This window comes from Lissotriton vulgaris, chromosome 4_1, assembly GCF_964263255.1.
Source record: "Lissotriton vulgaris chromosome 4_1, aLisVul1.2, whole genome shotgun sequence".
Classification (NCBI taxonomy): Eukaryota; Metazoa; Chordata; class Amphibia; order Caudata; family Salamandridae; genus Lissotriton; species Lissotriton vulgaris.
The window spans coordinates 884,840,504-884,854,393 of NC_141691.1; the positions used below are offsets into that span (position 1 = coordinate 884,840,504).

The 13,890-nt window shown below is 43.8% G+C and overlaps 1 protein-coding gene across 2 annotated transcripts in view; it reads left to right on the top strand.

Moving 5' to 3' along the window:
* Positions 1-13,890, top strand: part of LOC147722685 (Y+L amino acid transporter 2-like) — a 546,414-nt gene that overhangs the window by 488,721 nt on the left and 43,803 nt on the right. For both annotated transcript variants that reach the window (XM_086965177.1, XM_086965176.1), the window contains exon 6: positions 9,444-9,540. In XM_086965177.1, coding sequence (XP_086821303.1) covers positions 9,444-9,540 — 97 coding nt within the window. The remainder of the gene's footprint in view (positions 1-9,443; positions 9,541-13,890) is intronic.

Below are 13,890 nucleotides of genomic sequence, written 5' to 3' on the forward strand. Positions count from 1 at the left end.
CGATGTCTTCATGGGAACGGAAATAATCTTTTTCTGTCTCGAAACAAAGACTTACAGATATTAAATGTTATAGATAACATTACTGACAACATTGTACAAGTAGTGGTTTGGTTCCCACTTGTTCATAATAAGACAGTTCATGGTTAGGTCTGTCAGGAAATAATCTCTTTCTCACATATTCTAACTCACAAATCTAATTCATGAAAAAATATTTAAGTAAAATTCACTACATTATTTAATACCCTACTGTTATCTATGAAAAACTTGTCTATGGAAGGTGGAAAACTATCTTTTTCTATTAAATCATGTTTGTTCAGCAAATTTTTTAATTGAACTCTTCACATGTACGCATTACTAAGAATGTTGACCAAAGGGCAGTAAAAATGTAAAAGAAAACTGCATTCATATGTATTTCTAACTTAGCGTTACTTGCTAAAAAAAGCCTAGTGCTCTCATTTGCCTTTTTTAAAATGTGCCTTCTCGTTAAGGGCCTACACGTTATTTCTACATGTTAATTACATCAATCTGCATTTATAAAAAACGATCTAACATGACTGCCCATAAAGTTCTGAGGTAAGGTTGTTGTAATTTTGCAGCGATTGGGTTATTATTAGCTGAAGCCATCCTGTCTTTAGAAGTAATCTTGTCCGTTTTGTGGAATCCATTTTGTATTTCAGGCAGCCATCTTGTTTGCCATGTGCTACCACGTGCATGTCATGTGCTCTGTCCTACCTTGCTGTTGTCTCCTCCTGAAATCTGCCTAGAGATAGGTTATATTTAGCCTCTTCTGCTTCACACATGCTCAGTTGAGCTTGCAGCTGTCCTTGCAGTTGTCCCTAGTCTGTAAATGTCAGGATGTGTTCACCAGAATTAGCAACTGTTAGCTCCTCCCACTTGTTCACTGTGCATTTCCTGTATGACCTTATATGTACCCGAAACCTTCTCTTGTACTTGTACCGCCTTCTTTTGAGCCCCTGTGTGGGTATAAAAGTACCAAGCTCCTTCCATTCAGGGTGCTACTTCATACATTGCTGAAGGGTGTTGTGTGAATGTACTTCCACCTCATGAGGTTTAATACATTTTGAATTTTCTATTCCAGTTTCTGTACCAACTTCTTCCTATTGGTCTGAGGACTTGTGCAGAGATGGGTGAACCCCTTGCACTGGTAGGCCTTGCTGAGGCTCACCACCACAAGGTGACCATCCTAAAGGTAGATGGCGGGGTCTCCCAGCTGCAGCACACTGTAAGCCGCCAAACTAGAATGCTGAAGTGAAACTGTAGTGAAACTACAAATGCCAGCCTCACCCTGTGACAGAACCCACAACATTCATCTTACCACCCATCTCCGATCATTTTATTAATAAATTTCCTTTGCTAGGTATCAGAGAGGTCTTCAGTCTATAAACCAAATGGAGTAGCAACGTCAGGTAGTACCTGGTGCGGAAAATTTCTTGTCACCCCCCTGCTTGACAAAATGGCAAAAATATGTGTTTAAAACACATATTTTGGCCATTTTGTCACTCCCCTCAGCGATGACACCCTTGGCGGCCCGCACCCACAGCACTCCGCTTCCTACGCCACTGCTATAAACCTTCAAAGGAAAGATTCCAAGCTGTGGTTTCAATAAGATACAGGAAAGCGCTACATAACTATTACTCACTGCATTTGTTTGTGACACATACTGCTTCAACAATCAAAAGTGCAATGGGAACTGGGAAATATATTGTAACCCCGAGGTAGCGTGGCCTCCAGGGTGGGTCGGATGGCAGTCTTTCTCCTGAACCCATGTTGAATACCTGTGAGTTAACAGGCTATGTTAATAAAAGAATCAGAAATTGGCAAATAGTGCATTCAATCGTCTACCTGAGTAATGCGGATCTTCTATGTTGGAGCATAGACCGGTGCTTGTGTTTCAAGTTGTTCTTCATTGCTAATCATAATGTGGGCTTTATCATGATAGACAACACCCACTGAAATGCACCTTAGCAAAAAGTCACTCCCTCCCTGATTTCTGAATGTGGATAGTTTATATTTCTATAAACTAAAGTTCTATAAACTTTTGTGTGGCAGTGATCCATTCACTTGTGAAATTCACCTCTCTGCTGCCTCCCAAGGGGGGGACACTTTGAATCATATTACTCATAAGGGAGGGGGAGAAGCACATATAGTAGAATAGAGAGCTGTTCAGAAATGACCTTCCGCAGTTAAGAAACAGCGCCTACTATAAGGCTGGAAATGCGGAACAAAGCCTGAAAGTGGATGACTACTTGTCCTTCTTTGTGTGAAAGGCACGAAGCTTCTGCAATATGGTTGTGTTGTGTATTCAGCCATTCCTAGAGGTCAAATGATTTGAATTGCAGGTCTCCTGTCAAATTTCGCATCCACCTTTCTTTATTATCATGATTTGTGCTGATGTGATTCCTTCCATCTTGTCACTTTGCGCTGAGTAGCCTGATATCTGGTTTCTGAAGTATAGGCACTTGGTAAGGACCAACCTTCTGGTTCTGGGTCTACAGTCCTGCATAGTTTGCATTGCTTCTGCCATTAGCAGTCAAAACTTACTTACTTACTGATGCCTACTACCCCTCCTGGGGTATCGGCCATTAACCAGGATTCACCAGTCATTTATGTTCTGGGCGTTCTTTCATTCTGATCCCAGGTGTAACCCATCTCCTTGCAGTCAGCCTCCAGGCCTCGGTGCCAGGTGTTTCTTTGCCTTCCTTTTTTCTTTATCCATTGAAGGTTCCATATCCCGACTTGCCTTGTGGTGTTTGATGATAGCTTGCAAAGAGTATGACCTATTCAGCCTCAGCGTCTTTTCATGATTTCATCATGAGCGGGGAGTTGGAAAGTCTGCTGCCATAGGTCGTTGTTGCTGATGGTGCTTGGCTAGCAGATTTTGAGGATTTTCCTCAGGACGGTGTTGATGAAGGTGTGGACATTGTTATTTGTGGTCACTGGTGTCCTTCACGTTTCTGCTCCATACAGATTTTACATTGGTGTTAAAAAGCCTGTAGTCAAAGACTAGCAGGTAAGGGTTTGGTCCTTTTTATACATGGACCTTGTTTGAGGGACTTACTGCTTCTCCCTCATATGCCATTCGGTGTGATACATACAATGTTGTGCATGTATTCTACCTCTCACTCCCCTTTCAACCATTACGCACTTAGGTGCAGTGACCTAGGACAGGATAGGAGCAACTAACTAGTTACACTTGACTCCAAAACTCTTCCATATAAATCCAACTGTAGTCCAGCACTCGTCCAACCAAACACATTGTAGTGTGCTACTCTGTCTTTGAAGAGCAGCAGAAGTGGCAATATAAATTCAGAATTTAAATGCATCTTTATTGATTGGTCTTTCACGACCCACTAGAAATTAGCTGGCGACCCAACAGTGAGTTACTACCCACATGTTGGTGAACACAGCAATTGGTCAATCATAAGATCTTTTACTTTTAATGGAGTAATACTTCGGTGTATGCTTCATTGATATGCCACATTTTGTGATGCCCTTCGCGTCAAAGGACACCAGACATAATTTCCTGTGATGCTGTTGCTGGCCCATGGCTGATGAAGAATGTAACCTAGCCCACCACTTAAAGAGGTTGGATTCACCTGATGTAGATGCCATGATGAAATCATACAAGTCAATAAGTAATAGCTGAAACAGTAAGTGCCCTCTGTTGTGAAGAAGCCAATATAAGCAATACGTTTCTCAAACTCAGTGTTAAATGTCAAACTTTCTAACCCTGAGCTTCACAATGCCAGTTTTTGAAAATACATACATTTTTCTATCAAATACATACTTTTTCATTTTGAATGAATTATCTTGATTGCCCCAAATAAAAGCCTTTCCTTTTCTTTATAAAAGGGCATTTCTCTCCCGAAACACTACTGTTTCATTTTTCGTAGACACGTTTGGTCCCCAAATACACTTACAATTTTCATCAATATCATGAATCTGCTTTTCAGGCACATTTGGCAGAGACATTCGCCACCATCATGCTAGGAGTAGCAAAAATGATGCCAAAATGCTCTAAAAATGTCAAGATTGTTCACCATTATGCCATATGTAACACAATGCCACAACTAGCCACAAATATTTCAATAATGCACAGAATGTCAAGGAATGATATAGCATGTCTACAATATGTCTCAGATGACCACCATTATGCAAGGGTCCAACATATGGCAACATTTACATCACGGTTGTCTACAATATGTCATGGATGACTGTCATAATGTCAGGATCAGCTCCATTATTGTAAGAATAACCGCTATATGTCAAGTGCATGCTCCATTTCACAAGGCTCATCATTTAGTCATTTGTGACTAGGATTTGGAGATGCAGCTTATGACAGAGCCACCATTATATCAGCGTCAAGAAATGAGTGACACTTGCAATAAACGCACAAACAGATACACACTAATATGCATCCCTTCACCCAGACACTTAAACATACACTTGTATATGCTAACAAACACGCAATTGCACAGATATGAATATGTGTTGGAAGCTGGAGTCCAAGTCCCGCACCACTGTCACCAAGTGCGAGACCCGGGGCTCCCCACTCAACAGTAGGCCAAGTAAGGACACCGTTTGAGATAGCCCTGCTCACCCCCTTAGTAGCTTGATACGAGCAGCCAGGCCTATCTCAAGGCACGAGTGTTCAGTATGTGTAACCATACCCACAGCAACCCCCTAGTGACACCACAAATGGACTACATACAAGTTTGATAAAAACAAGTATAAACTTTATACAAAAAGATATACGATCAGACCACAAGATACAAAAGTCAACATATAATAACCGCTTTCAAAATGCTTACTAGTCGTAATGCTAGAATCACACATGTTTCAATGGACATACAATAGTGCACTGCGTAACGATACAATCCTGTGCTGGGCAAAGGAGAAATAATACAATGGCAACAATACACCCCTATACCTTGCAATTTGAGAAATAATGCAATGCATACCCCTACAATCATGTACTGCGCAATGAAGGACAAATGCAATGCCGCACACCCCAATCACGTACTTTGCAAGGAAGAAATAATGCAATGCAGGATGCTACAATCATGTACTTTGCAATTAAAGAATAATGCTCTGCGTAACTACAATGATGTACTTTGCAATGAAGAAATATTGCAATGGGGGGGCCACTACAATCCTGTACTTTGCAATGGAGAAATTATGCAATGAGTAGCGCTACAATCATGTACTTCATTATGCAGAAATAATGTCAGGCGTCATAAGACAGTCCGGCAGTTCGTTAGCAGCAATATTGGCAACGTGTATTACAACAATCAGCCTCTATGATAACAGTTGCCTCCCACACGTATCAACAATGACATAAAGTATAGCTTCTTACTCGGCCCCAGTACTGCCACTCCTTTCGTCAGTACGGGCCCTAATCTGAGCCGAAGTAAAGGCTCACATCATCAGAAGGACTGAGAGTCCAAGAGAGTGTCCCTTCGAGCCCGCACCCCGCCCAGGTATTGATCCAAGAACCTAGGGGCGCGACCCCACTCTCCTCTCCTCCTACTACGAATTGGGCCTTCTGTACAGAACTTTCTCAATGGGCCTCAGCGGCTCGGCCTGGCAGCTCAGCTCCTCCGGGGCTGCCGGTCACAGCTGCGACTGCACATGTACCCCACGCCCCTGAGATTACTTTACTTGGGGTACACGTTCACCACAGCACTCTCCGGGTCTCCTCTGGCACGAAGCCACACACACAAAGCTGATGGGACTCCACGTCAACTCCTAGTGCACACTCACCCGGAACTTCTTCCTGCGGTCTCAGTTGGCACCAAGACATGCACACCGCGCTGCAGAGACTCGCTTTCTTCCAGTGCACACTATGATCAGCCGATCACCTCCACAGTCCCAGGTTGCAACAAAGCATACACACTGCTTCACTGAGACTTACTCCAACTCCATGCCCCGATATCGAGATGCTCTTCACCAACGCCTTCGGCCGCACCATGACACGCTCACTGTGTCCGAGCCTCACTTCTCCTCCGGTGCACTCGATGACCAGACGCTCTTCACTAACGCCTCGATGCCCCCGACAGGCATCCTGCGCATCCGAGACTCACTCCACTTCCGACACACACGTTGGTCAGGCACTCCTCACCAACGCCTCCTGTGCACCACGATTCGCACCCTGCGCGTCTGAGTCTCACTTCAGCTTCGATGCACACGCTGACCAGGCGCTCTTCACTAACGCCTGCGGTGCCCCATGACACGCACCCAGCGGGTCCGAGACTCACTTCATCTGTGATGCCCATGTTGACCAGGCACTCTTCACCCATGCCTCCAGTGCACCACGACACACACCCAGCGCATCTGAGTCTCACTTTTCCCCTGTGTGTCCAAGATCACAGGGCACACCTTCTGAGGGTCTCAAGCTGCCACAATATGGGTCCACCTCATCGCTTGAAACTTCTCCAGAAACTTTTATGTTCCTGTGTTTCCAAACAGGTTAGCCAGCTCACCTCCGGCCCTTGGGGGTAACAAGACACAGCACAAAGCACAGTCTTTCTCAAGCAGGGGAATCCAGTGCACAAAGCACAGTCCCAACTGCCTCTTCCTTGGTTAAAAAAGCAAACTGCAGACCAGCCCCAGATCACAAAGCAAGGGTTGGTCCTTCCCCAGCAGTCTCTTCAGTTGTTCGTTCCTACGCAGAGGTTCCTCTTGACCACGAAATGGGCCCAAGCCTTTTCAGTCTTAATCCATTTCTGTTCCATTCCAACGTTCAGGGGTCTCAGCTCTCATAGTTATACCCCTAAATGTCTTTGAAGTTTGTTGTGCTCAGGGGTCCCTGACCCCTGCCTAAATCAGTTCTGGGTGTCTCCCTCCCAGTGTCTCCTTTCTTCCATTGATACTGGAGGTCTGTATCCTTAATCACTCAGCAGAAGACGGGTCAATTGTTTTATAGCAGCAACCCGGGCCTCTTCACCTCCCGGAGCTTCTCCTCGCCTACTCTCCTGATGCAGGTCAGCCTGGTGCCATCTCAACTTCTCCCTTGGGTCAAGGCCTCCCCCAACTTCTCACACCTCTCAGATCCAGACAGTCAATCCACATTCAGCAGCGACACACAGAAATGCTTAAAGCACAAAACTAAGCCACTTACTTAAAGAGTGGTTTCCGAACATACAGTGACAAAACCACTGTGAGTTAATACATACAAAACTTCACCTCTCCATTTTAAACTTATAGGAAACTAGGCTACCAAAACACAATACCCAGACTCCCCCATTCTGTACTATGGGTTGGATGGCCTTTCACCAGTGAAAACGAAATGGAAGTTTTTTTCACTGTCAGGACATAGCCCACACCTCAGTATATGTCCTGCCTTTTACTTACACTGCACCCTGCCCAGGGGTTCCCTGGACCTACCACAGGGGTGCCCAATGTGTATGCAAAAGGGAAAGTAAGGCCTGATAAGTGGTTGCACTTGTCAAGACAACATGCTAACTTAGCAAACTGCGCGCAGGCCCTACACTGCAGGCCGGAGTTCCCTTCCCCGCACGCCTTTGCATTACTCGCCCTGGCCCACACAATGCACATCACTAGGGACTTTACTAGTAAGGCAAACATACCAATCAAAGCCAGCCAATTGCCATTACACTTTACAAAGGGAACACTTGTACTTTGACTCTGATCAGAAGTGGGAAAGTACCCAAAGCATCTAAAAACAAAGGAGGAAGAGGCAAAAAGTCACGGGTAATCACGCCAAGATATGCCAGGTCTAACAATATGCATATATGGACTGGACACGGACACACTCAGGTTTTTCACAACCACCCTACTACTCATTGGCACTGTAATTCAGGCAGTGTTCAGCCTCTGGTTGTCAGAGTTTAACATCTCCACTCAGACCCTGAGACATCCCAGCAGCAGAATGAGTAGAAGATTTCATGATTGACAGCTTGCACTTTTCCGTCTAGGACTGGTGCACAAACACCCCTTTAAGCAGGTAAAGCTGCAGGTTTTTTGATCAAGTAGGAAGGCCAAGGCTCAGCCACCCTCCGACCACATGCATTGAATGTCTGCATGAGCAGTGGCTGAAAAACAGAGGGACAATTGAACAAAAGAGAGAGTGAGGGATTAAATTCACAAAGGTGAACGGAGAGTACTCCTAGTCCCCTGGGTATCAGTAATTAACAAACAAAAGACGAGTACCATCAGAGACTGCTTAGATAAAGCAGTCTGAGTGGGATGACTGAAAAAGAAGAGAGTCCTTCCTTTATTAATAAACCCCTCACTCACCGACCTGGGGAGGCACGGAGAGGTGAGTAGGTACATCGTAACCTAACCTCAACATAACTAATATGGCATTGTGAGACTAATACCTTCCCTCTACCCCATGAAGCCTAAAAGACCCAAAATAGGAGTCTTTTTTGCTTTTAGCTCGACTATTTTGTTTTTGAGCTTCTCATTTTTTCACTTTGACAGATTTTGTCAGTAGTGTACAGGAATCTAGGGATTGGCAGGACGTTAGTGTGCCCTGACTACCCATTTTCCTCCGGTCCTGATAAAAACCCGGTATTTTCCATCCAACGGGTTGAAACATGTAGACCTCACACATAAGTGATACACACGGTCATAATATACCTTATTGTATCCACACACTTAATTTTAATATTGTCCAGTAACTTGCAAATACATTTTTCACACAAGTATACCAGGACAATTTTTAACATTTTTTGTTCACTTCACACACACAAATACCAGCTCCACTGTAATCCAGGTGTCGCAGCAAACCCTGATGTCATTCGGCTATCAGGGTGGACCCCGATGATGAAGCATGTCACCGACCAGGTCGGTGAGTGAGGGGTTTATTAATAAAGGAAGGACTCTCTTCTTTTTTCAGTCATCCCACTCAGACCGCTTTATCTAAGCAGTCTCTGATGGTACTCCTCTTTTGTTTGAAAAACAGAGGGGCCACCCTACCAAGTCCTGATGCATATCTACCATTGTATGAGGATGATATTAGGCTGAAGTTCACTGCTTTTATGTTTTTGTCAATGGCAGTGGCAATAATAAATTTTGCAAGGACATCGGCTGTCAAATTCACACTTTCTGCTTCTGTCTAATTGCAAGAATAATTGAAATGCTGAATTTTAAAGACATTTGGCAAACCAGCCACTCTGAAGTCAGCTAGATTTTGGACATTATGCACTGCACTCAGTGGGTATTTGACTGAGCGCCTAGATTATCACTTTTTATTCATATGTAAATTGTATATTTTTCTTTTATCATCTTTAAATAAGATTACATTAATGTGTACACTGCACTTTTTCACAATTTAATCCTGTTGTTGCTTCCAGTAAAATTACCTGTACTGCAAAGAAAAAAAAGCAGTATCGTTTCATAACTTTCATTCTACAGATTAATTAATTTAGGACTATTAAATGATCATTTTATTTCAGATTGATTTTTGTCGGCTCGCGTGAAGGTCATCTTCCAGACTGTTTGTGCCTGGTCCATATTTACAGATTCACTCCTATACCTGCACTACTTTTCAATGTAAGTGGGATTTAATGGCACATTGTCTTGGATATTAACAGTAAGAATACATCTTTTTCAGCATATATTTGCTTGCAATGGAAGATATTTTGGGACATGTAGTAACATAGTGTGCGATTTTGATGAATTCACTGTTTTTGTGGATTGAAACTACTCCTCACAGCAACACAGGGGGCACACTCGACACGTCACCACTTGCATGACGCATGGGATGCATACTGTCCTACACACCTGATTATTTCATACGGCAAGTACATTTAAAGATGTCAGTCAATTTTCCCCCAAAAATCAGGGTGGGGAGAATAAAGTAGTGATTTATTTAGCTTCCATGCATAATAGTAATAAATCAAGGGGGAATGAACCACGTGTCACTTTTTTCCGCTAATTTTTACGTAATAATCGCGACCATCACAGAACCAGATGATCTCCCTCCAGGAGGAGGAAAGGTGACTGCCTGGAGAACGGGAAACTCAGACAGAAAAGGACCCAATGAAGATGTACTGCTAACAACTAGTTAGAGTGTATGAGGGCCTTTGTACAACACTCATAATAGACCCTGGCATTCCATGACACGTGGTTCATTCCCCCTTGATTTATTATTAAAGTCAATTTTATCAACATCCAGGCTAGAGCAGGAGGGGAAATGGCCATACTACCTGGGCTCATTTCACCTTAACGAAATAATACCTAAGGACTGGGAGGGGTGGTTCTCCAACAAACTGTGTTATTTTCAGTGTGTGACTACAGTGGCATGCATATTACACATTTCCTATATTCTATAAGTACACTGAACTAGTAGAGATGGGATGATAACAACACAGCGATAGAGTTTTTTACAAGTCCTGATGAAAGCTGTAGACCCTCAGTCACTGCAGTAGATGACTGAAACATGTTGACAAAGAGGATGCTAGGAGAATCATATAATTAGGTTGTAAATCATTGGTCTGAGGGTATTGTTATGGTTTATCGATAAGACTAGGGAGGCAGAATCCATGGACATTGCTTGTTCCTATCTCATCCCCCTTTTATTACTGTAAATGGATGGAAAACATAAAAACACAGACGTATTTACAAAGGGTGACACAGAACGTACCGAATATACCAAAAAGCAACAAAACTGAGCCGGGCTCCTGTCTGGAAGAGTAAGTATGCCCTCCTGTTGCATGGTAATGAGGAGGAATAAGAGCCAGGAATGCTATCTCTTTAAGAGGGAAATGTGGAGATGAAATTCTATCAAACCCTGCACACACTTAGACCAAAGAAGTATCATGAAGTTAAGGGACCACAAGAAACAGTAGAAGAAGGTTATAGGTTCATACATTCCCAAAAGGTGATGAACAATAACACCTCAATAGTAGACATAATAAAGCACTTCAATTTAGTTGTATTCAACTGTGGTCTATTGACCTGAAGAGGAAGGATTTCACTCCCAACATAGTAAAAAGAAGGAATAAGAGAAAGAGAACATTGTTTTCTTCTGGTATCAAGAGGATTAGCCGAGGAGCCGAGTCATACATTTGTGAGCTTGCAAAGGGCACAGCTGGGCTCCTGTTTCTATCTATTCAATTGAACTTTCTAAAGTACATATATTTAACTCGAAATGTACTTCAGTTACCCACAGAACAATTCGGAAACACTTATTAGTCTTGAGTCTCTCCTACACTCTCTCAGTGAAATTCCAAATTAAAAGTATGCCCTTTAAACAGTACAATCACATAAAAAAGAGGTGAACAACTGTGCCCAGGACAGTTTCACAAGATAGGGCCACAGATCCTCAGATTATATCCCCACATGTCGTTAGAAATATTGCTCCTTCATGAGATCCTGGATATTAAACTGCCATAGATACTAAGGAAATCACCAAGGATTGGCAGTAGGTCTAGGACATGTGGACCATTTAAAAAATGGGGAAGGTCTAATCATACCAGCAAACATTATTTGTTTTATACCAACATCATGCTAAAGGAAACATCTGAAAATAGGACATGAAAGAGAAGGCAGCCCATAAAGCCAGTGATGATAGCTATATGGCCACAGCAAGCAGTAATACCAAGTCGCACAGACCACAGTGATGCCAGACATGAAGCATGAAAAGAGCAACAACCAAGGATTAATCAGCTTTGAAACCCGCTGGTACTGACCCGTAAAGATGAAAGTATGAAGATTTGGTGTCATCATACTTTGTGTTTCTTAAAGGTATTGGCTCCAAGAGACACTGTGAAGCTAGGGAACTAACTGCAAGAAGCAGTACAAGAATGAGTTCACAGATGGTACATTCCCAAAAGCTTAGGGTGTACAATGTTTATTTAGAGTAAGTGCTAGTGTTTAGTATTAGAATTAATAATTTAGGGGATTATTTAGAGGTTAGCCTCCTGGTCACTTTCTTCCAGGGCGGCGGAGGTCAAAACCTCTGCCAGTCTGGCTGATTTCTACTCGCCATATTTAGAAATGCCCAGCAGAGATTCCTGTGCCTTCAGAGGAGCTGCTGCTACGGTGGTGTCTCAGAATGCATTCTAAATTTGCTTAGTGGCCGCTATGTTTCATGAGGCTGCTGAGCAAAGTTTTTTATTTTCCAAAAACAAACTCGCTAAACAGGAGTTTGTGTTTGAAAAACTAAAAATATTGACCCTGATACAGGGAGTAAGGGTCATTTTTAATATTTTCTGTTTGGACCATCACACTTTTTCCTGGCGGTGTCCAATAGTAAGAAAGGAATGTAAGGACATCGACCCTGAGTAGGTTTCTGGTTTCCACTAACAGAGCCAGCGGAGGCCTTACCAGCAGAAACATGAAGCTTCATGTAGCTCAAAAAGGAGCAGACAAGTTGTTATTTTTAATGCTAGGGGTGGGTTTTTTAGTAAAGACAGGAAGAATGGTGCTCAGACTAATGCGTGTGGTGTTTTATATGAATCTGAGTAAGTACGGTGCTACCAGGTCGGGGGGATTTACCCGATAACCCCCGGATTTGTGTGAGTCGAAGGATCCACACTGGAAAATAAGCACAGTCTTGGGCACGCGTGGTGAGGATATTACAGAGTTAGTATAAATGTTTTTACGGTTTGACAAAGTGACGGTCGACACCAGTGTAGGTTTGAAAAGTTTTTTTATCACAAGGCAAACACTGTATTAAACCAAACAACCAGCCGACACGTGTTTCGTCTCAAGGAGTGATCCTGTGACTCTTCACGGCTGTTCCCTGTTTGTAAGCAAAGGGAGAGCAGGCCCCATGTAACCGGTGACACTTCCAACCCGGACTGGGGTGTGAGGTGCGCAAGAACAGATGGACGGTGGGGGTGGTGCTGAGTCGGGAATACTACTGGAATGTCCCACGTCAAGTAGAAGATGCGGATGGACCATGGGGGCCTCGTGGGCTGAGGCATCGGTAAGATAGGCCAAGGTGGGTATGCCGTGACGGCGGGCAGACGTGTGGCACCCAAGGCTGAGTAGGTGTGGGTCCAGTGTCTGAGCGGGAGGCGGGGTAGGAATGCCGGTAATTGGTGGTAGTAGAAAGCCAGGAAGAAAAAACTATAGCGATCCACGAGGAGTGTGCGTGGAGTGACGGGTGCGCCTGTAATCTTGGTCAGGCGAGATCGAAGGGCACTGGACTCTTAAGGTAGCCAAGATGAGGGGGTTGATTTTAGAGCGCTCCACACTTGGGCAATTCAGGGGGCAAAGAGACATTCTTATGTGCCCTTAGCCTAGGTGGGGTGAAGGTGTTATTCTTACTTCAGCCATCAGTAAGGTGAAGACAGTTATATGTAATTAAAATTCAAAGGTACCAACATTACACAAAAAGCCCATCTAGCTAAACCTTTCGGTTCACCTGGGAGGCTGTGGTGGGGTCCTTCAAGGCTCCCGTAGGGTAGAGCGGGCCGAAATCTTGGGCTTGTGTGTTCTAGTCCAGGCTACAAATAGAAGCCTGGCGCGATCGTGCAGCATTATTGGTGAGGAAGTCAGTGGCTGACGGATCGCTTTTTACTAAACTGAATTGGGAAACTTTTAAACTGTTCTAACTTGCATATTTTAAAACTATTTGTGTAATGTTGGTACCTTTGAATTTGAATTGCCTGTCTAGCAAAATCTTCTGGTTTACCTGGGAGGCTGTGGTGAAGTCCTTCAAGGCTCCCGTAGGGGGGAGCAGGGCCTCCATCTCGGGCTTGTGCGTTCTAGTCGCACAGGCTATAAAAATAGAACCCTGGTGTGACAGCGCCGTTGGCACGCCAAAGGCGCACCTAAAGCAAGCCTGTCTGCGCCTGTCCATGCCTGGACGTTGCCAGGGACCAGACACCCTTCCTTTTTAGCCCAGATTTGGTGCAATTCTCATCAGATGAGTTACATTCCCTGAACTAC